The following is a 25677-nucleotide window of genomic DNA, read 5'->3' on the forward strand; positions in this document are numbered from 1 at the left end:
CGGTTAGTCCAGTTCTAGTCATATGCATACAGTTGATGACAAATATTTACACAGACTACACATGTACTGAACACTGCACAATACAGTGACACATTTATTTATAAATAGCGGAATATTTGATGAGATTATATATAGAATAATCTACATACAGATTGTGTTTTTGTCGGAACTCTTATTAATAATTGGGTGTATTATCGATCTACAGCTAGGAGTCCTACAAGAAAAGGTAAATGAAAATTATTTTAATAACATGTATTATAGGGATAACCTAGAACAAGGATGTATATTAGATATTTGGTTATAAATGCTTGCCTAGATATATAGTTTCAGCCCAGTAGCAAGTATTACATGCATATATCTACCTATTTAAAGATGAAATGGTAAAATGTGTCACTTTTGGGAAATGCCAAAATAGCAATTTGGAGCAATTTCATTTAGGTATAGCCGGGTGAAATGGCGTTCCAGCTAAATGTAAATCAAGAAGGAATATTCGCTCCTTTAACTTTTATTTTAGCAGTCCGGCAAGACCGAACAACAAACTCCAAACTAAATGTAAAGTAACATACAAACTATAACAATATATATGTTCCAGACCATATGAGTATTTGGACCGTACACGTATACTCGTACGGTCGGACCGTATGAGTATACGCGTATGGTCCAGTACGAGCTAACCATACATGTCATCATATGGGTTAAATTTAAACAAACGTTTATCACTATCTTTTTTTTTTTTAGTTTTACAAATTGTTATTATTACAATTAGATGGATTAAATGAACAAACGAACTATTGAAATTAAATAGTTTTTTAATTGTATATCTGAATCCTATATATTTTGGGACTCTCACCTAAGGTGACGCTTGCTTCCACAAGTAACGTAAATTTTTTTACATTTAAATGTTTGCAGTTTATGCATTTTCCTTTGCATTTACATTTTTTGGTAAAGTTGCTAAATATTCGAAAACAGTTGTTCTCTCACATTATGTTTACTTCCGATATCTTCAATTTCAGTGATCTTATTCAATTCATGTTAACTATTACTGATCGACATACTTTATACAAGAGATTAACAGATTTAAATAGCGTGAATTTGTTAAATAGTTAAAATATAAAGTTTTTATTTCAATTACAATTGCACTTTTTTATAACAATTTGAGAGTTACGTTATGTTGATCTGTTATATGCATTTGTATTTAATAAACTTCACCAACTTCTTAATATTAGTCAGACCGTACGCGTACGGTCCGACCGTATGAGTATTTTGAAAAAGTACGCATACGGTCCAGACCGTACGCGTACGGTCCAAATACTCATACGGTCTGGAACATATATAAGCACAATCAATTAAGGGATTAAGCAGATTAACTGAAGACAAATTAGAAATTGCAATAGATTAAAAGAGTAATTTGTGTCCGACACGTACCATAAATTATATAGTCCAAACTGTCACAGAGAATAAATAATGAGATAAATAGAGTAAATGCATTTAAGACCTTTGTCCAAAATTATGACACATAATCCGTGTAAAACACTTTTGCCTGAATTTACGACAAAGTACAAAATGTATAGAATAATAAGATAAATGCAAAACCTTAATATACATTAAAACAATTGAAATACTAAAATGTTGTTTAAAAACTAATTGCATTGCACTGTCCAAATAGTCCGGTCATATATTCCAGTGGCCCCTGAAGACACGACCCGGGTCTTAAGGATTTACTTATGTGGGATTAGGTAAAAATTAAGAAATTAAGAAATTAAAATTGATACTATAAGGTGGTAGAACATCAATTAAGGATAAAGATAATCTAAAAATATTGATAGGTCATGGACCTCCTTTTCGAGATATATGAGATATAACATATGGAGGGAAAAGGCTGAATGGTATACGTTATGACAGCTGGGAAATATATATATAAGTTGGATGTGATTTTCCCATGAAACATACTTACAGATTTTAAAAAGTAAAATCACAAAAATAATGAACTCCGAGGAAAATTCAAAACAGAAAGTCTATTATCAAATGGCAAAATGAAGCTCAAAAACATCAAACGAATAGATGACAACTGAATAATAACGAAACACACATTTTTGTGGGTTTTTTTTAAATACCAAATCAGATTAATCTTCATAAGTTGCCTTTAATGATTACAGGATATCCAATATGTTTATGCCCCATTTATGGGCATTATGTTTTCTGGTCTGTACGTCCGTCCGTCCGTCCGTCTGGTCATCCGTCCGTCCGTCCGTCTGGTCATCCGTCCGTCCTTCTGTTCGTCTGTTCGACCGTCTGTCCGTTTCAGGTTAAAGTTTTGGTCGAGGTAGTTTTTGATGAAGTTGAAGTCCGATCAACTTGAAACTTAGCGAACATGTTCCCTATGATATAATCTTTTAAAATTTAATGCCAAATTAGAGGTTTTATCCAATTTTCACGGTCCAATGGACAGTGCGGATGGGGCATCCGTGTACTTAGGAAACATTCTTGTTTTTTTTCTGTTTTAAAAAAATTCCAATACCTGACTTTACTCAGGTAATTGAACATACCGGATTCGTGACGTATCACGATATCTGAAAGCAAAATTTGAAACAAGTATATGATTTCTTATATATTTGATTCTCCGTGAAACATTTCTTTGGATCCATGAATACTTTCATCATAAATAATGTTGCATTTCTATATTGCCGAAAATGAGCAATGAAAATCGACGTCAGCAGGAATGGAATACGTAAACGTATTCATGATATTGTTACTAGACAATTTAAGCATCTCATTTAACAATTCCTACAACAACGCTCTAGACAACATGCATTGTTATTGACTATACAACACCAGATTAAACGTTAAATGCTAGACAGGTTTACGACTACAACGTCAACTGATAATCAAACACGAGTAATCAAAGTTTCTGGATCTCATGGCAGACAGAAAAATTCATACTTGTCTTCAGGAGTTTTCCCTATTAGTCTTTGTTAAATTGGCATTTCACCCTTTAATTGTGCAGATGTACTTTTGTTTCAACTAAAGAAATGCTTTATTTAAGTTTTATCCTGTTCAAAACTAGTAAACATTCCACAAAACATTTAATTGGATATAGGAAGATATGGTATGAGTGCCAAAGAGACAACTCTTCATCCAAGTCACACTTTATAAAAGTAAACCATGATAGGTCAAGGTACGGTCTTCAACACGGAGCCTTGACTCACACCGAACAGCAAGCTATAAAGGGTCCCAAAAATAACGAGTGTCAAACCATTTAAACAGGAAAACCAACGGTCTATTCTATATAAATAAACGAGAAATTGGAAACACTCATGAACCACATCAACAAACGACAACAACTGAACATCAGATTGCATATAAGTAAGAAGCCCACATTTAGCATTATTTATTTTTTTAACTTTTTTGTAACTTTAATTGTGTTTTCATATACCTGTAATGGCAGAATGTTGAGTTCAGTTATATCAACGTTGAATATCCAGGCAGTTCTAATTGGATTACTACTTGTACTTGTTGTATACAAACTCAGACAAAGATGGAAATATAATATGCCTCCAGGACCAATTTGCTGGCCTCTGATTGGAAGTTATGAAGGTAATATCATTGTATTGGCCTCTGATTGGCAGTTATGAGGGTAATATCATTTTATTGGCCTCTGATTGGAAGTTATGAAGGTGATACCATTTGTATGGCCTCTGATTGGAAGATATCAAGGTAGTACCATTTTTATGACCTCTGATTGGAAGTTATGGGGGTAATAACATTTTATTGGCCTTTCAGTTGCGGATCCAGAAGGGGGGATATCGGGGGTTGAAACCCCCCTTTTTTGGACGATGAATGCATTTAAATGGGAGCGTATAGTTGGAACCCCTTTACTCTGGGTTGGGAACCCCCTTTTTAAAATGGCTGGATCCGCCACTGCGTTTGATTTGCAGCTATAAATGAAATACCATCTTCCTGGCCTCTTATAGAAAATAACGAAGTAATTTGCTGGCCTCTGATTAGAAGCTATGAAGGTAAAATGTTTGCTAAATATAATAAACAGCTATGTTGAGTGACTTGCTGTCTTTAAGCCTTAAATAAAGGCAACAGTAGTATACCGCTGTTCAAAACTCATAAATCCAGGGACAAAAAACAAAATCGGGGTAACAAACTAAAACCGAGGGAAACGCATTAAATATAAGAGGAGAACAACGACATAACACCAAAACGTAACACACACAGAAACGGACCAAGCATAAACTATATGTTTCCTCTCTCTTACCTGAGATTGAAATTCATAGATCATAATCTAAAAACTATTTTCTCATCTGTAAAAAAAATGCTATTATAATCAGACTATATTTCTCTTATACGAATATTAGCGTTTTACATGCTTGTCAACGGTTTTGCAGCATATCAGAAGAACACGGTTCTTATTTTGTCCCCTTTCCATAACGTTTTTGATTAGATTGAATTTGTTTTCTGTATAAGTATTTGTGTTTTCTGCCTAAGTATTTGTGTATTATACCCAAGTATTTGATTGTTTTGTCTAGGTATTAAATGTTTTGGTATACTCTTGTTTGTATAATTAAAAGATTAATGTGTAGTTTTCTTCAATTCTAGTTATCCAAGCCAAATTTCTACATGAAATATTTGTAAAATATGCGAAAAAGTATGGACCAGTGTTTACTGTTAGTGCAGGTTAGTAAAACACAGTTTGAGAGATATAACAGCAAAATGCATCGAGTGTGTAGGTAAAGGTAATATCTTTGGTAAGGTGGCTTGGAATTGAATCGTGAAGTCATTATAAGGTTAGGTATACTACCCTTCTTTCTGAGGAGTCTTGTCCTACAGACAACCGACAGATTGGTTATCTGTTGGACTAGTCTATACTCTTATAAGAGGATATTATAAATAACCTAATAATGACTCCACGGTTTAGCTAGCAAGGAAGCTATCCAATGATATCACCTTTTAACTACACACTCAATGCAATTTGCTGTAGGAAAACTAAGAGCTTGAAATACCTAGGTTAAAATAGTGTCAGTTAAGGAGAAAATGGTGACACTGTGTTTATAGATATAATTTGAAATGTTTATATATATGTATACCTGTATACTTTATTTCAGGTTTTCTTTAAGAATTGAATAACCCAAACATGATAAAGATCAATGTTTCGAATCAGTATAGTTTGAAAATCTGATAGGATTTAGAACATCAGAGCAATGAAGAATAATGACAAATTGTAAAATGGTAAATGGAAATGGAGAATTTGTCAAAGAGAAAACAACCCGATCATAGAGCAGAAAACAACACAAGGCCACCAATGGGTTTTCAATGTCTCTAATAGGAAAAGAAATTAAACCATTGTGGTGACGTCAGCCTATTCATTTACCGTGGATTCTTTTTCTAGAATCAACGCTTCCTAAATCTGTCTCTGAAATGAACTCAACATTTAATATTCTTTTGTTTCCTGTGTGTGCCTAATAACATTAAGTTTGAATTGACTAATTTACTGATTTCTGTTCACTTATAGAATTATTTTAAAAACTTACCTTTCATTTTTGTAATTTCTAAATTCCTTCACTGGGAATCGAACCCGTCCATGAATTCTGTAACGTGCTACTGACATCAACATGTCGACGAAACCTCTAGGCTACCAATCGGTTACGATTTAAATGTCTATTTTATACATATAAATGAATTTATGATATACATCGGTACAACAGACACACAGGGCTTGTACCTGTATATATACATAATAGACAAACGTATAGTATGAATTGGTAGCCACGAGGTTTCATAGTTAAGATAAATGATTTAAGGTACGGACTTATCTGTTAAGGTTCGAATCCCTGAATTCTCTTTGCTGTCCCTTTTCTCTAGTTTTCCAGTTTTTGTTCTTGCTTTGTATGTTATTGTGGATATTTTGTGTAATAAAAAAGAGTTTGGTCGTTTAATATCGAATTATTGTTGGCTATTCCACATGTTTGAAACAAAAATGACTACATTCTATTTGTCCTTTATTGTTTTATAAATTAACATAATATGATTTCATCTGTTTTACTACATATTTTTATTTGGCAAATTTCTATGCTAGAAAATCGTGATGTTCTTAGAATTAAGCTTTTGCTAGAAATTTCGGACAAATACTTATGATATGTTCTTTGTCGGTTGTGTTCCCTTTGACACATTCTCCATTTCTATTTTCAATTTTAATAGAAATAAGTTCGAAATCAGTATATCTTATTTTGTAATAACAGATAACATTCAAATGCCGTAAAGTATGAAGATCTTTAATGGTTGACGTTTTGTGTTATAAATTAATATATTTGTATTTTGTAACCATTTGATTGTGATATTTATTTATTGTAATGGATCGTTTGACACGATTACAAATTATTTATACTCACTTACAATACCTTCTAATTAAGAATAGGCGTTAATTTTTAAAAGACATTAACACAATAGTTTAAGTTATAGATACAATGGATGAGCGTTGATTCATGAAAAACAAACCATTCGCCCTCCGGGCTCATGGTTTCTTTTTCTAGAATAAACGCTTATCCATTGTATCTATATCACAGAATATTCCTATTTAAGATAAAAGGATTCATCAAATTATGCAAAAAAAAATTCTAATTTCCAAAATGAAAAAATTTAAATTGAAAAAATAGGCGAACATAACAAGTTACAAACACAAAATATCAGATAAACATACAAAAAACTTGAATCAAGTTGGAAATATATTCCCAAATAAAAAACAAAAGATACAAGGGTACATCGGAGAATAATACAGGACGTCTTTGAGGATAACTCAAATGTCTATTCCTGTTAAATATCATCACATATAACACCTTTTATTTATCTATTGGGTAAGAAAAAAATGACAACTATGTACAGAAAGCTACTTTTTACAGGACCTTATCATATGGTTGTTTTAAACGATGTAAACAGTGTCACAGAAGCATTAGTCAAAAGCAAAGCTGATTTTGCTGACAGACCTTTCATTCATACAGGTATGTGTAAACTAGATACATAGATACATAGAACAGATACTGTCATACATAATTTTGACCCAGAAACTCACCTTATATAAGTTATATATATGCAGATTTTGATATTTTATGGCGATCATCTTGGAAAAAGCCGCCATATTGAAAATGCAAGATTTGTTCATAGCTAATATGTTTTGAAATAACAATTACTACTACCATGTCAAATTTGGTGGTTTCATCATCAAACCTACAATTTTTTCACCAGTCACACGAACTATAATGGACTACGGCGATACAGTTGCGATCTCATGATAAAAAAAATACGATAATTTGCATTTCACCTAAGCAATTCAAATCTGTAATAAAAACACACCTTCATGTGCTACTTTAAGAGATACTGTCATACATAAGGGCATACGGCGATACAGTTGCAATCTCATGATAAATATTTGACAAAATGTGCAATTCATCTAAGAAATTCATATCTGTAATAAAAGCAAACCTTCATGTGCTACTTTAAGATATACTGTCTTGCAAAAGGGCATATATGGCGACACAGTTGCGATCTCATGATTAATATTTTACGAAAATTTGCATTACACCTAAGCAATTCAAATCTGTAATAAAAACAAACCTTCATGTGCTACTTTAAGATATACTGTCTTACAAAAGGGCATATGGCGACACAGTTGCGATCTCATGATTAATATTTTACAAACATTTGCATTTCACCTAAACAATTCAAATCTGTAATAAAAACATACACATGTATACCTTAATGTGTACTATAAGAGATAATAGAGGTAGAAATTTGAGACATTTATTTTTATCAAATTTTAAAAATTTCATTGAGGATTTATTCATTAAAATTTGTACAAACAAATAATTTTCGTACATAATAAAACTTGATGTCAATTTAATAAAGAGTTCATGTATTCGTTTTCGAGGTATATCAGTTTTAGTCATAAAAAAACCACAATGTCACAATTTGACGTCGCAAAATAGCATTTTACGTTACCAACGTCATTACCTCCCCCTCTATCTGTATCGTATGCTCTAAGAATGTTAGGGACTTTGTAACAAAATAACAAGTTTTTTAAAAGACTATCATACAGTAATAGTATACTAAAGACAGAAAAATGAAAGGTTCATGTCCTTGTATTAGAGAAAGTCATTTAAAATTTGGCGGAAAATGAATTTTGGAAAAACAAGCTATAGATAACAACTGCTTGAAACTTATCAATTCCCCTAATCAGAATCTAATGCATCATGGGTAATATTTTCAAAAGTGTACACCAAAACGTCTAATTGGTTAAAAATGTCATAAACAATGGAAATTTAACCAATGACATACTGATATTTTCATTTTGGGTTACGAACAATGAAATTACCCATGATGCTTTAGATTCTGAAACGGAGCATCACTGAAGAGACATGTATTGTCGAAATGCGTATCTGGTGGAAGAAAATTGGTACCGTTAATGTTGTTATTAGCATGCATTTGAATGACAAATCGTCAAAGATTTATATCTCTTTTTGTGCTAAATATATCAATATATTTTGTATCTGTGAGAAATTGTGCTTTCAGCTCACATGTTCACGGAGGGAAGTAAAGATATAATTTTTGCTAAGTATACACCAACATGGAAACTGCACAGAAAAATTGCTGTAAAGGCATTAAGGTAGGAATTTGATTAATTGATTCTTGTAAATAGTATTTGTGGGTAAAGTTTGGATTAAATGCAATTAAAATCCTATGGTACTGACTTGATACGTAAATCTTCCCAGTTTTATCACTACTTTTGAGATACGCAAAATATAGTGCATTAATCATAACATTCTAAACATCCTATCCATGCACATTTTAAGAAAATTTAACAATTGAATATTTGGTCAGATATACAAGTAACACAATAATGTTATATTGTCAAGTAAATTACATAACTTGTGCAAGGTGCAGTAATCTTATATGCGTTCTAAAATATCAAAGTTGTCATTGTTAAAGTAATCTTTTCTATTTAAGTTATCTTCCTATGTTCATTTACATATTTGGTTGATAAAAAGAAAACTACACCATATAATTTTAAGATAAAATATTTAAGGAATGACTGTAATATTTGTATGCCCCACCTACGATAGTAGAGGGGCATTCGTCTGTGCGTCCGTCCGTCCGTTCGTCCAACTTCAGGTTGAAGTTTTTGGTCAAGGTAGTTTTTGATGAAGCTGAAGTCCAATCAACTTGAAACTTTTTACACATGTTCCTTATGATATGATCTTTCTTATTTTAAAACAAAATTAGACTTTTGACACAATTTATAGTCCACTGAACATAGAAATTAAAAGTGTGAGTTTCAGGTTAAAGTTTTTGGTCAAGGTAGTTTTTGATATAGCTGAAGTCCAATCAACTTGAAACTTAGTACACATGTTCCTTATGATATGATCTTTCTTATTTTAAAACAAAATTAGACTTTTGACACCATTTTCATGGTCCACTGAACATAGAAATTAAAAGTGTGAGTTTCAGGTTAAAGTTTTTGGTCAAGGTAGTTTTTGATGAAGCTGAAGTCCAATCAACTTGAAACTTAGTACACCTGTTCCTTATGATACGATCTTTCTTATTTAAAAACAAAATTAGTCTTTTGACACCATTTTCATGGTCCACTGAACATAGAAATTAAAAATGTGAGTTTCAAGTTAAAGTTTTTGGTCAAGGTAGTTTTTGATGAAGCTGAAGTCCAATCAACTTGAAACTTAGTACACATGTTCCTTATGATATGATATTTCTTATTTTAAAACAAAATTAGACTTTTGACCCCATTTTTATGGTCCACTGAACATAGAAATTAAAAGTGTAAGTTTCAGGTTAAAGTTTTAGGTCAAGGTAGTTTTTGATGAAGTTAAAGTCCAATCAATTTGAAACTTAGTACACATGTTCCTTATTAGTTGATCTTTTTACTTTTAAGGCCAAGTTAGATTTTTTACCCAATTTCATGGTCCATTGAACATGGAAAATGATAATGCGAGTGGGGCATCCGTGTACTTTGGACACATTCTTGTTTCTGTCTATGAAGAAATAACATAAAAAATTTGGTGCACACTGAATAACGCGCGATGCGCGACGCGTTACATCCAGAATTAAATGATAAGATTATAGCTCTTACAGCTCTTACAGTAATAATATGCTTTCAGATAAGAAAAAGAAAAACACAATCTATTACAAAAGTTACTTTATCGAGTAATCTCCACTTTTTTTATAAGTTATCTATCTTTGATAACTATATCTATCCTTATATGGCAAAATTATAAAAAAACAAAAACCAAACTATTCTGAGTTTGTAAAAAAACCAGCCGTAAATATGATAAAACATATACTTTTCTATATTAAAATGAAAAGTCTTACACATGAACTACATACTTCTCTCGAAATTTGCACATTTCATTAAAGAACTAGACCGATCTTTATATGTTTTTTCAAAGCCCAATATTGAGGAAAACACCCTTTCTACCTTAATGTCTCGGAAGGGATGCTCTAGACACAAATATGAAACTCCAAAATCTATACAAGTTTTAAAGGGCTAATGATAAAACCATCATGGAACAAAAGTATGGTAAACATATAAACACATATATAGATATAGGAAGATGTGATGTGAGTGCCAATGAGACAACTCTCCATACAAATAACAATTTAAAAAAAAGTAAACCATTATAGGTCAATGTACGGCCTTCAACACGGAGCCTTGGCTCACACCGAACAACAAGCTATAAAGGCCCCCAAAATTACTAGTGTAAAACCATTCAAACAGGAAAACCAACGGTCTAATACTCAAATTTAAAAACTTCACTAAGAAGCAGAAAAATCAAGTCAGCAGACCAATATGGAATAAACATATGAACTACCAACAGGTATGTCTCTTAAGGTGGCACATAACACTACAGGGAGATAACTCTGTAAAATCAGCTAAATGTTTTAATTACGTTGTGTTGTTAAGAGAATTTAAAGCTTCTCAATGATCAAAATAAGTGTTTGTCAAACTGCTATATAACCAGTGTAATTTTTCTGATTAAACGGTTGGTTCAAATTTTTTGAAAATTTAATATTTTTGTCAAAGGGTCAAAGTAAATACTTTGTCAAAATTTAAAGAAAATTAAACCTGCCAAATTAATTTTTGTTAAAAATGCCTGTACCAAGTCAGGAATATGACAGTTCTTTGTCAATTCGTTTGTGATGTGTTTTGTTATTTGATTTTGCCATTTGATTATGGACTTTCCTATTTGATTTTCCTCTGAGCTAAGTATTTTTGTGATTTTACTTTTTGTTATGCAATCACCAACAGCCAGATGAAGCGACAACGGGTTATAACTTCATAATTAAGGATATGACGGAATTGATAAAACTACCGATAAGACATCTATTCTGGTATCTAAATATTTAAAACATCGGACGCATATTGCTATTGGGTTGCAATATGAATATATCCTTTCTATCAACCAATTAGTGATTATGGCCTTAAAAGTTATATACTAGAAGTGTCGATTTTTGTCGTTCTCTCTCATTTAGATTGGTTTCCGTTATGCACCTGATCTCTTTGATTGTTATTGCATAAAGTATACAACAATTTTAGTAAGAAAAACACTTATTATTTTGTAGGCAGTACATGGCAGGGAACCGTTTAGAGGAAGTTTTACATGCTTCAATGAATATATGTTTACCTTTAATGGCAAAAGAAAATCGAGCATTTAACCCAGAAAATTACATAGATTTAATGGTGTTCAATATTCTTAATGGTGTGTGTTTCGGCGAAAGGTAACCAGTAAATTTGTATACAGTACTAAGAGCATGTTTATTTTTAAAATGCCAACGTGCGCAGTTCAATAAAAAAGCTCCAGACTGTAAAACATTTGAATTCAATTAGATTACCTTTTTTGCAGAGGTTTATAGTTTTAATAAAAATTGAAAATTGGATATACTGATCAATTCGAGATACTGAATTTCAATTTAATGATAAACAAGCCTTTGGCAAGTTTATTATTTTTTAAGAAGTCATCATAGATACCGATAGTACAATTTTGTACGCATGACTCATCAGACTCAGTGACGCTCGAATTAAAAAGGTTCAAAATATAAAGTACGAATTTGAAGAGCATTAAGAACTCAACATTTACTTAGATTTAGCATTAATTTTGTAAATTAGGAAAGATTGAAAAGCATACGATTCGAGCGCATTATATCCTTTGAAATGAAAATGGAGATCAGGAAAGTGGCAAAGAGACAACAACCCGACCAAAGAGCGGAAACCAGCCGAAGTCGACATATGGGTTTTCAATACAGCGAGAAAATCCAAGGCATTCTTCAGATGACCCCTAAATAAAAATGTGTACTAGTTCAGTGAGAATAGTAATTTTTTGTTGGTATGTTGGTAGCTGATTATTGTTACAAGTATAAATGAAGTTTTAAAAACAATATTTATCCGAATCGAATTCATATACTTGTAAATGTTGTATATCTCATCAACGTTTTTCAGCGTTGAATTAAATGATCCAGAGTTTATTTTTGTTTGTATGCAGGAAGCGGATTTTTTTTCTTTCGTTAAAGTATAAATTAAAGTCTAATACAACATCTATCCCAACTTCATCTAGCTAAGGCTGTAATTGTTATTTATCTTATCGACTTTTTTCAGTGTTGAAGTAGATGATCCAGATTTTATAAAGTTTATGAAACTTAACAAGAAAATGAATGAAATGACAGGAAATGGTTTTGTTGAAGATATGTTCCCCATCATGTTTAAAATATGGACAACTAATAAGTATAGAACAATGAACAGCATGAATAAAGAGCTCATCTCTATCATCAAAAGAAAATTCGAGGAACACGAAGAAACATTTAATAAAGGTATGCCAGCAGTTTTGTTTATTAAATAGTTATCAAAGGTACCAGGATTATGATTTAGTACGCCAGACGCGCGTTTCGTCCACATAAGACTCATTGGTGACGCTCAAATCAAAATATTTATAAAGTCAAACAAGTTCAAAGTTGAAGAGCATCTGGGATAAGAAAATCCTTAGTTTTTCGAAAAATTCAAGGTTTTGTAAACAGAAAATTCATAAAAATGACCACATTATTGATATTCATGTCAACACCGAAGTGTCGACTACTGGGCTGGTGATACCCTCGGGGACGAAACATCCACCAGCAGTGGCATCGACCCAGTCAGTGGTGTAAATAGTTATCAAAGGTATCAGGATTATAATTTAGTACGCCAGACGCGCGTTTCGTCTACATAAGACTCATCAGTGACGCTCAAATCAAAATATTTATAAAGCCAATCAAGTGCAAAGTTGAAGAGCATTGACGATCCAAAATTCTAAAAAGTTGTGCCAAATACGGCTAAGGTAATCTATGCCTGGGATAAGAAAATCCTTAGTTTTTCGGAAAATTTTAAGTTTTGTAAACAGGAAATTCATAAAAATTACCACATTATTGATATTCATGTCAACACCGAAGTGTCGACTACTGGGCTGGTGATACCCTCGGGGACGAAACATCCACCAGCAGTGGCATCGACCCAGTCAGTGGTGTAAATAGTTATTAAAGGTACCAAGATTATATTTTAGTACGCCAGACGCGCGTTTCGTCTACATAGGACTCATCAGTGACGCTCAAATCAAAATATTTATAAAGCCAATCAAGTGCAAAGTTGAAGAGCATTGAGGATCCAAAATTCTAAAAAGTTGTGCCAAATACGGCTAAGGTAATCTATGCCTGGGATAAGAAAATCATTAGTTTTTCGGAAAATTTTAAGTTTTGTAAACCGGAAATTCATAAAAATTACCACATTATTGATATTAATGTCAACACCGAAGTGTTGACTACTGGGCTGGTGATACCCTCGGGGACGAAACGTCCACCAGCAGTGGCATCGACCCAGTGGTGTAAATAGTTATCAAAGGTACTAGGACTATAATTTAGTACGCCAGACGCCTGTTTCGTCTACATAGGACTCATTAGTGACGCTCAAATCAAAAAAATTATAAAGCCAAACAAGTACGAAGTTGAAGATCATTGAGGATTCAAAATTCTAAAAAGTTGTGCCAAATACGGCTAAGGTAATCTTATGCCTGGGATAAAAAAAAATCCTTAGTTTTTCGGAAAATTCAAAGTTTTGTAAACAGGAAATTCATAAAAATGACCACATTATTAATATTAATGTCAACACCGAAGTGTTGACTCCTGGGCTGGTGATACCCTTGGGGACGAAACGTCCACCAGCAGTGGCATCGACCCAGTGGTGTAAATAGTTATCAAAGGTACCAGGATTATAATTTAGTACGCCAGACGCGCGTTTCGTCTACATAAGACTCATCAGTGACGCTCAAATCAAAATATTCATAAAGCCAAACAAGTACAAAGTTGAAGATCATTGAGGATCCAAAATTCCAAAAAGTGTGCCAAATACGGCTAAGGTAATGTATGCCTGGGATAAGAAAATCCTTAGTTTTTCGAAAAATTCAAAGTTTTGTAAACAGGTCATTTATAAAAATAACCACATTATTGATATTCATGTCAACATCGAAGTGTTGTTTACTGGGCTGGTGATACCCTAGGGGACGAAACGTCCACCAGCAGTGGCATCGACCCAGTGGTGTAAATAGTTATCAAAGGTACCAGGATTATAATTTAATACGCCAGACGCGCGTTTCGTCTACATAAGACTCATCAGATTTTAAGATTTGCTATATTAATACAACAATAATTACACTACGTGACTGTATGTTTCATTATTTTACGTTATTTTGATTGGTTACAAACAATCTTGCATCATTCTGAAATTGACCTTCATTTCAAAATGAAATGTTAAATTCATGAAGACACGAGGTTCCTAGATAAAGTGAAAAGGGTAAATAAAAGAAAAACTTGATAGAAATTGCATTTTATGATCCTAGCAAAATAACGTTATTTAACTAGTATGTCACGCTTCCTCGTTAATTTTATTTTATCCTGTTCTATGCTATTTATTAGTAATAACATTAAATTACCAGTGTAACTCTACTAGGTGTGTATTTTGACCTCTCTCCAGGTATGCTCCTAACCAAAACATTTGAAAATTTAATATTGAGTGATTATCATCCTGTTAAAGTAACTATGCTTCTGTAAATGAATTTGGTTGCGCTTTCTTTTGTCAACCGTTTGCTTCATTTTATACAGACCAAAAAAGTGTTTTGAAACCTGCAGCTGTGATTTTGACGTAATATTACTTGGCTATAAATAATAAAAAAAAAAACAGTTAAGAGGGTAATAAAGAGTTACTATATTATATTTTCACAAATTCAGTCTTGTCGATGAAATCACTTGAACTCAATTTTACATTATTAAAAAGTAAAAGGTTTTTTTTACCTGTGCATTTTATCGTAGAAACTCGTGTCATCACAAAAATATCGGACGATGAGGACAACTCAAAATGAACAGTCCCTAATTAGTCCGGCGGCTACAAGCATATTTCAGACGAATTGTGCACACCCTGCTACAAGCGTGCAATTTGGCATAGATCTTCCTCAACTGTTTCTCTTTCATTTCAGATAGGGAGGCATTTGAAAAAAAATGTCTCACTTCCGGTAAAATCCAAAATGGCGGACATCATACTTAAATCAGCCCTATATCGAAGGCTTTTAAGTGAAAAGGTGTTATTATCATGCTACTAACATAATATTTGGTATCAACCTTTGTTTTGGACTACTTTGGATATAAAATTTCAAAAATGAGTCCTCAATACATATCTTTGATTTATAGTTTTAGATAGATTGGTTAAAACAAAATAAATTACTGAAGTTCTAAAACATTTTTCAAATTATTACTATTTGGCTGAAAATACATGTTTATTCACAGTCAACACCACATGTAAACAAAACGGTGAACGGGAGACCCGATTTTCCACATTAACAACGACCGCGACATCCTCTGTATCTGTATCTGTATGAATGCGTTGTCAATACCAATTCTGGCTTTAATATAACGGTTTGAGAGAGCGCCGCTGATTTATTGATGAGGAGTAAGAGCAGATTTGACGCTCTATACGTTTGATGTGCGCACTACAGTGTCGTCTTGCTGATTCGACGCGATCACTGTCTTTACAAAGAAGCACCAAAGAAAGGTTCCTGCACAATATAATGATAGTAGCAATACTTTAAAACACATTTCAATTATCCTCCCTAAAAATAAGCTTATTGTAGTACTATATCCGCCATGTTTGATATTACCGGAAGTAGGGTTTTTGAAGACATCTTATCTATATCATATATCCAAAAGTAGTACAAAACAACGGTTTGTACCAAATATTATGATAGTAGCATGTTAATAACACCTTTTCACATACTAACCTTCGATATTGGGCTAATTTAAGTATGATGTCCGCCATTTTTGGTTTACCGAAAGTAAGGCATTTTTTTCAAATGCCTCCCTATCTGAAATGAAAGAGAAATTGTTGAGGAAGGTCTATGCCAAATTTCATGCTTGTAGCAGGATGTGCACAATTTTTCACAAAGCCGCCGTACTAAATTAAATGGCAAAAATTAAAAGCTCAACCCACCAAATTAATGGATACCATCTGTTATTCCTGACTTAGTACAGCCATTTTCGTATGTAGAAAATGGTTGATTAAAACCTCTCACTTGTATAATATAAACATATTAGCATTTGTTTTATTTTTGATTGGCTGATTTTTGTGGCACTAATTTCATTTATGTTGAGGGCAAAAGCAAAATAAAATAACAATAGATGATTAGTGTTTGTTCCGCTAGATGCGACGACTGGATAGAAGGGCTGGAAAATTTGAACTGAGCGACATCTGTTGACAGCTTTTCCTCAAATTATCTCCATGTGATTCTCTTGTCGCATATCCGGTGTTTTAACGGACAAATCAGATGATTTATTTTATTGTGAAGTCTTGCAGCATGTCATTATATAACGATAACAAATATCTCATTCAATCATTTCCTAATATAGAAATACCAAAGTAGCCCAGGTTGCATACTGCGTCACCCCTGTATTTTAACACCCTCACTTGGCTAGGGAAAAAAATCAAATGAGTTTATACAAAAGTTTTACATACATAATTATATCTAAATAACCAATACAATTCATTTTCACCTGATAAGCGTCATATTGTGCTTGTTATGCCCCATCTGCGATAGTAGAGGGACATAATGTTTTCTGGTCTGTACGTCCGTTCGTCTGTCTGTCCGTTCGTCCGTTCGTCCCGCATCAGGTTAAAGTTTTTGGTCAAGGTAGTTTTTGATGAAGTTGAAGTACAATCAACTTGAAACTTAGCACACATGTTCCTTATGATATGATCTTTCTAATTGTAATGCCAAATAAGAGTTTCGACCCCATTTTCACGGTCTACTGAACACAGAAAATGATAGTGCGAGTGGGGCATCCGTGTACTGGGGACACATTCTTGTTTTTCTATTGATTAAGATGTTGTAGAGTTTGATTTCTTGTATGGACACTAATGTTAGATTGGAATCTATATGTTACCCTGCAAATTTCTAACCCGTTCTTGTTTTTGTTTTCTTTTCTTATTGATCTTATCCTCATATCGCTGTTTAATCATAATACTGACTGTACTTTAAATATAGTAATAGAAAATAGCTAGAACATATTGAATTGAGAATGTTGTTAATGGATAAAACATGTATTTTTTTCTTTCAATAGATTAGTATACACTAGCTGTCACATATGTTGTTTTGAGTTATTTTTTTTAAAAACTCAACTTATAAAGAAATGAACTTAATACTGATTTCAGACAATATTAGAGATTTTACTGATTCTTTGATATTGGCAAGAAAAGAAGCAGAACATGAAGAAAACGAGGAAATATTATCCCAGCTATCTGACACACATCTTAGACAAACTTTAATCGGCATTTTTACTGGTGAGTTGAAATGAATAAAAGTTGTGTAATAATCTTAGAATTTTACAAATTTAAATGCCTTTTTTTCTTGGTGTTAAACATGTTATAAGAAGCATATGCATGTTGAAGAAATGCCACACAGATCTATAGTTTGACCTTAAACAAAATAGAAGGGAATATAAACTTTAATTTTTTTTACGAAGTTTTTAAGTACAAAGACACAGTTTTAGCCGTAAGAGGTGATTTGATTGGAAATTAATTTTCTATATTTGTACAAGTGCAACCAACAATTACCATAAGCTTGCAAAATGCGCAATATCCACACATTAATTTAACTTGTTTGCCTACATTGTTTTGTCTCAATCATTTATAAATAATGTATTGAAAATGTACTTTTAAATAGCTGGTATCGAAACATCGACAGTAACATTAGGTTTTGCTGTACGTTACATGGCTGGTTTACCAGAGATTCAGAGTAAAGTTCAGGAAGAAATAGACAGAGTTGTTGGTGAGTACTTTTAAGTTTGCTTATGTCGGTTTTTTTGCAATATTGATAAATAAACTGTTAACAAAATTTGATCCTCAATGGTCATTCGTCTCAACTCGGCCGATTCCGTACCCTCATAGAAGGAGAATAGCGGATTCTACCGAGGATTGCCGAATGCCTCAATGGTCTTCAACTTCCCACTGTATTTGGACTTTCCTCTTTTCTGATTTGAGCATCGCTTTTTTTATAGTTTTGTAGACGAAAGACGAGTCTAGCGAACAGAACTATAAACCTAGTAGCTTTGATGAGTTTATAAAAAAAGCTTTAATTTATTTTATGATGATTTAATAATGGATGTAACACGTCATTTAAATGGTGGATTGTTCTTGTCTATCAGGTCATAGTCATAATTTTGTCATATTACCGTGACGTCATCAGCATTTTTAAATGAATGACTCCTTTAAAAAGGAATTTAGAATGAGATTATAATGAATGACAGTAAAAAAAAGTCTGGCTATTTAGAAATAACCTTAAAATGTTGTGTTCACTGAATAACTAAGAGTGGTATTTAAAAGTGTGCACCGCATTTTTGATTTTATATCTTCATAGACAGAAAAATCTATTGCATTCATTCCTTAAATGTACAAATTTGTATATAAAGAGTTCTATATATCTAAACATTTTGGTTCTCTTTTATAAATATAGTGTAACTTCTGTCATAATGACAGTTAATTCATACTTTATACGCATGTTTTTATTTGATAGTAAAGTCACATGTTATCATAAATTTTCCAACAGTTCAGGAAGAAAGTATGGTAAAATATTTTGACATGTTAAACATGCTTCATCCCATCACTATACAATAATCCTTTCTTTACTCTAAAAAAGTAAAATGTCCAAAATACCTTAAATTCAAAACGAAAAGTCCATAATCAAACAACAAAATTAAAAGCTCAAACGAAAAGAAAACAAATGTGATATTCCTGACTTGGTACAGACATTTTGTTATGTAGAAAAGGGTTATTAGACTTAGGTTTATATCTAGCTGAGCCTCTCACTTGTATGGCAGTCGCTTAAAATGCTATCATAAAATTTAAAAAAAATAATACCTTTAGCAGGGAAACTTAATCACATATAAAAAAAACCAAAAAGGCATGCATTTGACTTTCTAAATGACAACTATAGTCCAACACATTGTATATACTAACAGAATGGTGTTTTTTTCTCTCTAATAACACGAAGCACTATAAATGTATTGATTTATGGAAGCACCTATTTTAACATACCATATCTGTTCTAGCTTCTGAAAAAAAACTGTTATTTAATTGAAATAACAAGTTTGTAGTTTGCTTTCTATACCCAAATTAAAAGCTCTCAAATTGTTATAGGAAAAGATCGATTACCAACTGTCAAAGACAGAGAAAATCTCAGTTATACAGAAGCCACCTTGCATGAAGCCATGAGACTTGGTACACCTGCTCCATTAGGTATTCCTCATAGTACACTTTGTGACACACGAGTTGGTGAGTATTTACAATGGTTGAGGTAGTCTTTTACCAATTTGAGTGGCATTACTTTTACATTTGCATAATTTTTAACTATATTTGCCCGTACAAAAGGATTACGTCTACACGCCTTTATTTTACTGGTAAGTTTGGCAGTCAAAATTACTTTTGTTTTGATATGATAGAGACAATTGCAGGCGAGACAAACGTTCCTCGGAAATTGTATTGGGTTCTCTTTTATAGATGGTTACGATGTTCCGACAACATAAGAATTAGATGTTTGTATAGAAATGTATTCAAAGTAAAATTTCATCTCTCTGAACTGCTCCGCATATTACTATAATTCAATGGGTTTTTTTTCAGGCGGGTATGATGTTCCAAAGGATACAATGGTTATGATTAATCACTGGGCACTTCACAATGATCCTAACCAATGGAAAGACGTGAATAAATTTGATCCGACACGCTTCCTGGACGAAAATGGAAAACTTGGTAAGAAACCAGACAGCTGGTTACCATTTTCAGCAGGCAGACGTGGATGTTTAGGGGAATCTGTTGCTAAACCAGAACTTCATCTGATTTTTGCAACAATTATGCAAAAGTTCAAGATTACCTTACCTGAAGGAACGAGTCCTAAAATAGAACTAGCTGGATCTGGTGCCGTTGCACTACCTGCTCCGTATAAAGTCATTCTTAAAGAAAGAAATGTTTATAAACTCTCTTGACATTGAAAAATGTTTTTCTTACTGAACAATTTCTATACTCCCAGTTTAAAACAATAATTGAACTATTTAGATTGTTTTTGCTTAAGTGTTGCTATGATTGTTACAAAAGTACTACGCATCTGATTTGATACACCATACGCGCGTTTTGTCTACATAAAGACACATCAGTGACACTCAGATTAAAATAGTTAAATCTATGCCAGGAATAAGAAAATCCTTAGTATTTTAGATAATTCGTTCTTTTGCAAACAAATTTGTTTTTAAATGACCATATAGTTGAAATTCATGTCAACATCGAAGTGCTGACTATTGGGTTGGTGATACCCTCATAACGAACGGACACCAGCATTGGCATAGACACATTGGTGTAAATAGTTATCAAAGGTAGAAGGAATATAATTTAGTACGCCAGACACGCGTTTTGTCTACATAAGACTCATCAGTGACGTTCATATCAAAATATTTAAAAAGCTAAACAAGTATAAAGTTTGATAGCAATTACTTTATCTTCAATCTAATTAAAAACCGATCTCTCATCGCTCCTGTTTCTGATATGTCGCGTGGGAGATCTAACGAAACCCGCTTTGAGGTCACATGTGAGTGACCTCGTAGGTGTGTCTTTTTTGACCAATGAAATTGAGTCTTCCACGATCTTGGAAGTTTAACGTAAGGCAAAGGGATGTAACTCATTTTATTTACGACGAAATCGTCAGTCATAATAATTCATAAACTTTTTTGATTGGCTTATTAATAGGTCGTCAACTCATTTGCATATCTTTATAAATTCATGACTTTTAGTTCACTCACATGTGACCTCAAAGCCGGTTTCGTTAGATCTCCCACGCGACATATCAGAAACAGGAGCGATGAGAGATCGGTTTTTAATTAGATTGCTTTATCTTCTGATCAATACCATGGTATCTGTTCCTGCTATCGAATATTTGCATCATTAATTTCATATTATAATTATTAAGATACTTTCATCTTTATTTTCTCATTTAACATCAAACACAACTGATATATTGAAACTACATTTTATGTAATAAAAAGAATTAAGCGTCAGATATAATGAGAATTAAAGGATTTTGAAATTTATTTATTATATTTTTCGTACATAAATGACAGTGCGTCAGATAAGCATATACAGGCTGGTTGGTATAGCTATACATATATATAGCTTATCACATGGATCAAATTCTATTGAAGATGAGACCCATTTTACAGTAAATTGTCCATTATATGATGAACAGAGGAAATTATTATTTGATAAAGTTATCACTTTTTGTACTAATTTTAAAGAACTACCTAATGATAAGAAATATTTCTGGCTGTTCACAAATGAGCATTTACCAACTCTCATGTGCAAAGGAAATTACATTATTAAAGGTTTAGAAATAAGATCCAGATGTAAACAAAATATATGAAGTAATTTAGTATTTTATTGTTATAAGATTTAATATAATAGTTATATAAAACACATGTTGTATTAGGCTTCGATCCTGTTCATAACGCTATAGTATGTAGTAGTTTTCTGTTTTGCTTTTTTCCAATCATATTGTGTTGTAAAATGATGCCCTTTATGGGTTCTTGATTAGATTAATAAAATTCTTATCTTATCTCTTATCTTATCTTATTGACTGCATATTTTTTAAATTGTAATATAGTGTATTTCATATATATGTAGCAAGTTGCACTTTAAAATAAAAAAATATTTATCTATGAATACTTTATTAAATTTTTTTATCGGCAATAGAAATAATGGTAACAGTAGTAAACTCCTGTTTAAAAGTCATAAATCAGGGTGTTATTGATTTATTTTTAACTAAAATCGAGGGAAACGCATCAACTATGAGAGGCAAATATTGGAACAACAGGAATACTGAACTGCACAAAACAAAATCCAACAACACCTAAACACCTGAATACATAGAAACGAACTACTTCTATTAGATAACAACTATCATATCCTGACTTGGTACAGGACACATTAAGAACAGTTGATGGGTTAACATGGTTAATCCTGGTTTTAAGGCTTGCCGACCAAAGGAAACATTTACAGGTATTTTTCATGTGATCAAAAACAAAACAAATTAAGATATATTTTTCAGAGCTGTCGTAAGTCTCCAATCGATGCCAATTGTTTTTTTTTACCAGAAAATGTTTTACTACATGCACTGAACATAGCATTGTCGTGGCTTTTTTTTAATATTATTTTAAAATAAGTTTATAAGTATGATTTCGTGCATTCAATTTTTTTGTTTCTATTTCTGACGACACTTCATGTATTCAAAGTATCATCTGTGACTTTAAATTACTAATTATAATACGAGCGAAGTTCCTATTCCTTATGCTTTAGTCTCCTTTCTCATGTGACATTAGATTATACATTTTATACACTATGTTCTTTTTTTTGTTTTTCTTTATCCATGCCGTATTTATACACGTATGCATATATAAGTTGTCATTTAATATGTTTTCAACTCTGAAGTAAAAAGATGTAAGAAGATTTGACAACCGTTACGTGAAAAGGCATTGTCTATGTTTTTGAAAAAAATACCAGCATATAAGAACACACGATTCTTTCTAGAGCATAATTAGACAGTTTTCAGTAATAAAGACCTCAAAAGAGGGTGACTGGGCAATGAACTCTTCATTAACTATTTGGCGGGAAATCAATGCACTGTTTCATTGCACAGCAACACATACAACCTATTCATTATTTCTTTTCCAAAAAATAGAAAAACAAATAGTCGAAAGCTGAATTCTGTGCCGGTGTCAGACCACTCATTTATTTTATGTTAACGAAACTCTTCCCTAAAAAGTGCTTTTAATGTCATTGTTTACTTAAACTAACCAACACATTTGCGGAAATGAAATTTTAAATGAATGAAAAATATTAAGACCATTTTGAGCTAAACTATACATGAACATGATTTTGCTTTAAATTTGATGATTAATGCATTCCATAGTATACTTATCTAAGACTTCCATCTTCCTGAATATGCATGAAATATTAACCACTGAACGTCAAGCAAACAACAATCAATCAATCCAAGAATTCAAGAAAAAAGGGTGATTCTTAAAAAAGATTATTGTTTATTGCTTTTATCGGTTATTGCCGGGTTATGTGTTTTGAATATTACTTAGTAAAGATATTCTGACTGCAGAATTCTGGTGGATCCGATGTATTGAAAAAATTCTTCCGGTAGTCTTAAATGTATATAAAAAAGAAGTCTCACATAAGATAATAACTAAAACAAGGATTCGTTTATTCTCTTCAATCAAATCACCTCTTTTGCTGGTCACTTTAAAGGGGCTCGTGGGTACAAAAAAAAAAAAAAAACAGCAAAAATTGAAACATTTGTTTTTTCATTACAAATTTTATCTAATATTCTATCAGTTGTTACTTTATGATATGGTACAAATATCAACCCAAAAAAATCAATTTATTTGGCCGCAGATGACTTTTCAAATGTATATATCATTGAAAATCTCAAAATTTTCTCCCTTTGATAAAATAATTCAATTTTTTTTAACTCATCGTTGACCTATATTTTTGATTATTTTTTTCAAATGAACTGTACTAAAACTAAAAAATATTTTTTTTAAGCGATTTCTGTAATTTTTTTCTCCTATTAGTTCGACAGAGAAATACCTTAACAAAAGTGCATGCTTCTTTCAAATGCAGATTGTGAGCTTAAATGAACGGTGACCCAATATTTTTATTTACTTTTATATTAAGGTAGATGGGGTGTCTAAATTATAATCCATAGAATCTTTTAATAATTTGCCAAAATGTAGTTTATATCCTGCTTGTTTAAAAACAGTAATAAAAAGAATGGGTCACCGGACTAATTTTCACACTACAGGTTGTGCAAAATTGTCAAGATTTTGTATAGATTATGCATGGAAAACCCAATTTTCCACCATAAAACGCAACCCACACCATAGAATTTTGAGATAAGATATGAGAAGATAGCCCCAATATTATGCTTTCAGATAAGAAAAAGAAAAAATGGGGTCACCGGACTCGTTTTCTTGCTACATGTAAAAATGGGTAAATTCCTAACACATTCTATAGAAAAAGTAACAGTATCTGAATATCTGCCCTTGCATTATAGTTGCCTCCCCTTATTTGACAAAATTGGAAAAATAATAAATCAAACAGAAGAATTCTTTTTTTTGTAAAATACAATCATAAATATGATCAAACATGGCATTTTCTATATTTTAATGACAATTCTTTCACATGAATTACCTACTACTATAAAAATTTGCACATTTTATCAAAGATCTAGACCTTGTTTTCTAGTATTTCAAAATCCAAGATGGAGGAAGACACCCTATCTACCTTAAGTATAGGATAAAGTTTATTTAAATAAATAAAATAGCGAAATTCTATATTGAAATAATAAATTGATTTAGACCCGCGAGCCCCCTTAAAGGAGTTCGATTGTCGAGTGGTCTTTTGTTTTATTATGAGCAAGATTTTATATCTTCAAAGAATGGATCACCAATCTAAACTCTTATTTAGTAGAATAATTCAAAACAATATTAATGTTGCACTTTGTTTATGATTTAAATCTAACAAAAGAACAAATACCATCATAACCATGTATACAATTAGAACAATATTTCATATCAGACAATCCTGTTATCAAAGTAACAAATAATTTTGCAGAACAACTATAACATGTAGTTCTAAATATCACAAGTGAATATGTACTAGAATAATCATATTTGAACTTTTGTTGAATTTCTATTGTGACATCAGGTGCTGTCTGGTAAATTTTTGTTATACGTTTTTGCATATTATTAGTATCTAATAAAAGGAATTGGTAGTTCACCTACATCATTACTAACCTGATGTTGACACGGAGGTTGTGAGTTCGAACCCACACGTGCCAGGGTCGTTCGATCCCAATCTTAAGGTTGTACCTAACCTTACAGGTTGCATTTCTGTAAATATTGACAATGCAATTTCCCATAGGAACTCCTTTTACGGCTAAAACTGTACCACTTTTACTATGAAGTTTTGAAAAAAATCTTATCCTAGAATTGAAAGTTCAT

General features: G+C 32.2%; 1 protein-coding gene across 2 annotated transcripts; it reads left to right on the forward strand.

Moving 5' to 3' along the window:
• LOC139491984 (steroid 17-alpha-hydroxylase/17,20 lyase-like) lies at nt 1–23006 on the forward strand. 2 transcript variants are annotated; one of them, XM_071279986.1, is made up of 11 exons: nt 3–226; nt 3446–3594; nt 4606–4683; nt 6903–7001; nt 8569–8662; nt 11632–11787; nt 12662–12873; nt 17783–17911; nt 18294–18398; nt 19766–19900; nt 20246–23006. In XM_071279986.1, exons 2-11 carry the CDS (start codon nt 3447–3449, stop codon nt 20605–20607), a joined length of 1518 nt encoding a protein of 505 aa, XP_071136087.1. In that variant the 5' UTR covers nt 3–226; nt 3446; the 3' UTR covers nt 20608–23006. The 2 variants fall into 2 exon arrangements, with proteins under 2 accessions (XP_071136088.1, XP_071136087.1); XM_071279987.1 differs by lacking the exon at nt 11632–11787 and having other exon boundaries at nt 1–226.
• The last annotated feature ends 2671 nt before the right edge of the window (nt 23007–25677 follow it).

The sequence above is a fragment of the Mytilus edulis genome, chromosome 10, assembly GCF_963676685.1.
Source record: "Mytilus edulis chromosome 10, xbMytEdul2.2, whole genome shotgun sequence".
Classification (NCBI taxonomy): domain Eukaryota; kingdom Metazoa; phylum Mollusca; class Bivalvia; order Mytilida; family Mytilidae; genus Mytilus; species Mytilus edulis.

Coding starts and splice junctions, on each gene's coding strand:
- LOC139491984 (XM_071279986.1), top strand. CDS start 3,447: ATGTTGAGTTCAGTTATATCAACGTTGAATATCCAGGCAGTTCTAATT. Junction 7,002..8,568: donor CAGACCTTTCATTCATACAG/GTATGTGTAAAC, acceptor TTGTGCTTTCAG/CTCACATGTTCACGGAGGGA. Junction 18,399..19,765: donor AGAAATAGACAGAGTTGTTG/GTGAGTACTTTT, acceptor AAATTGTTATAG/GAAAAGATCGATTACCAACT.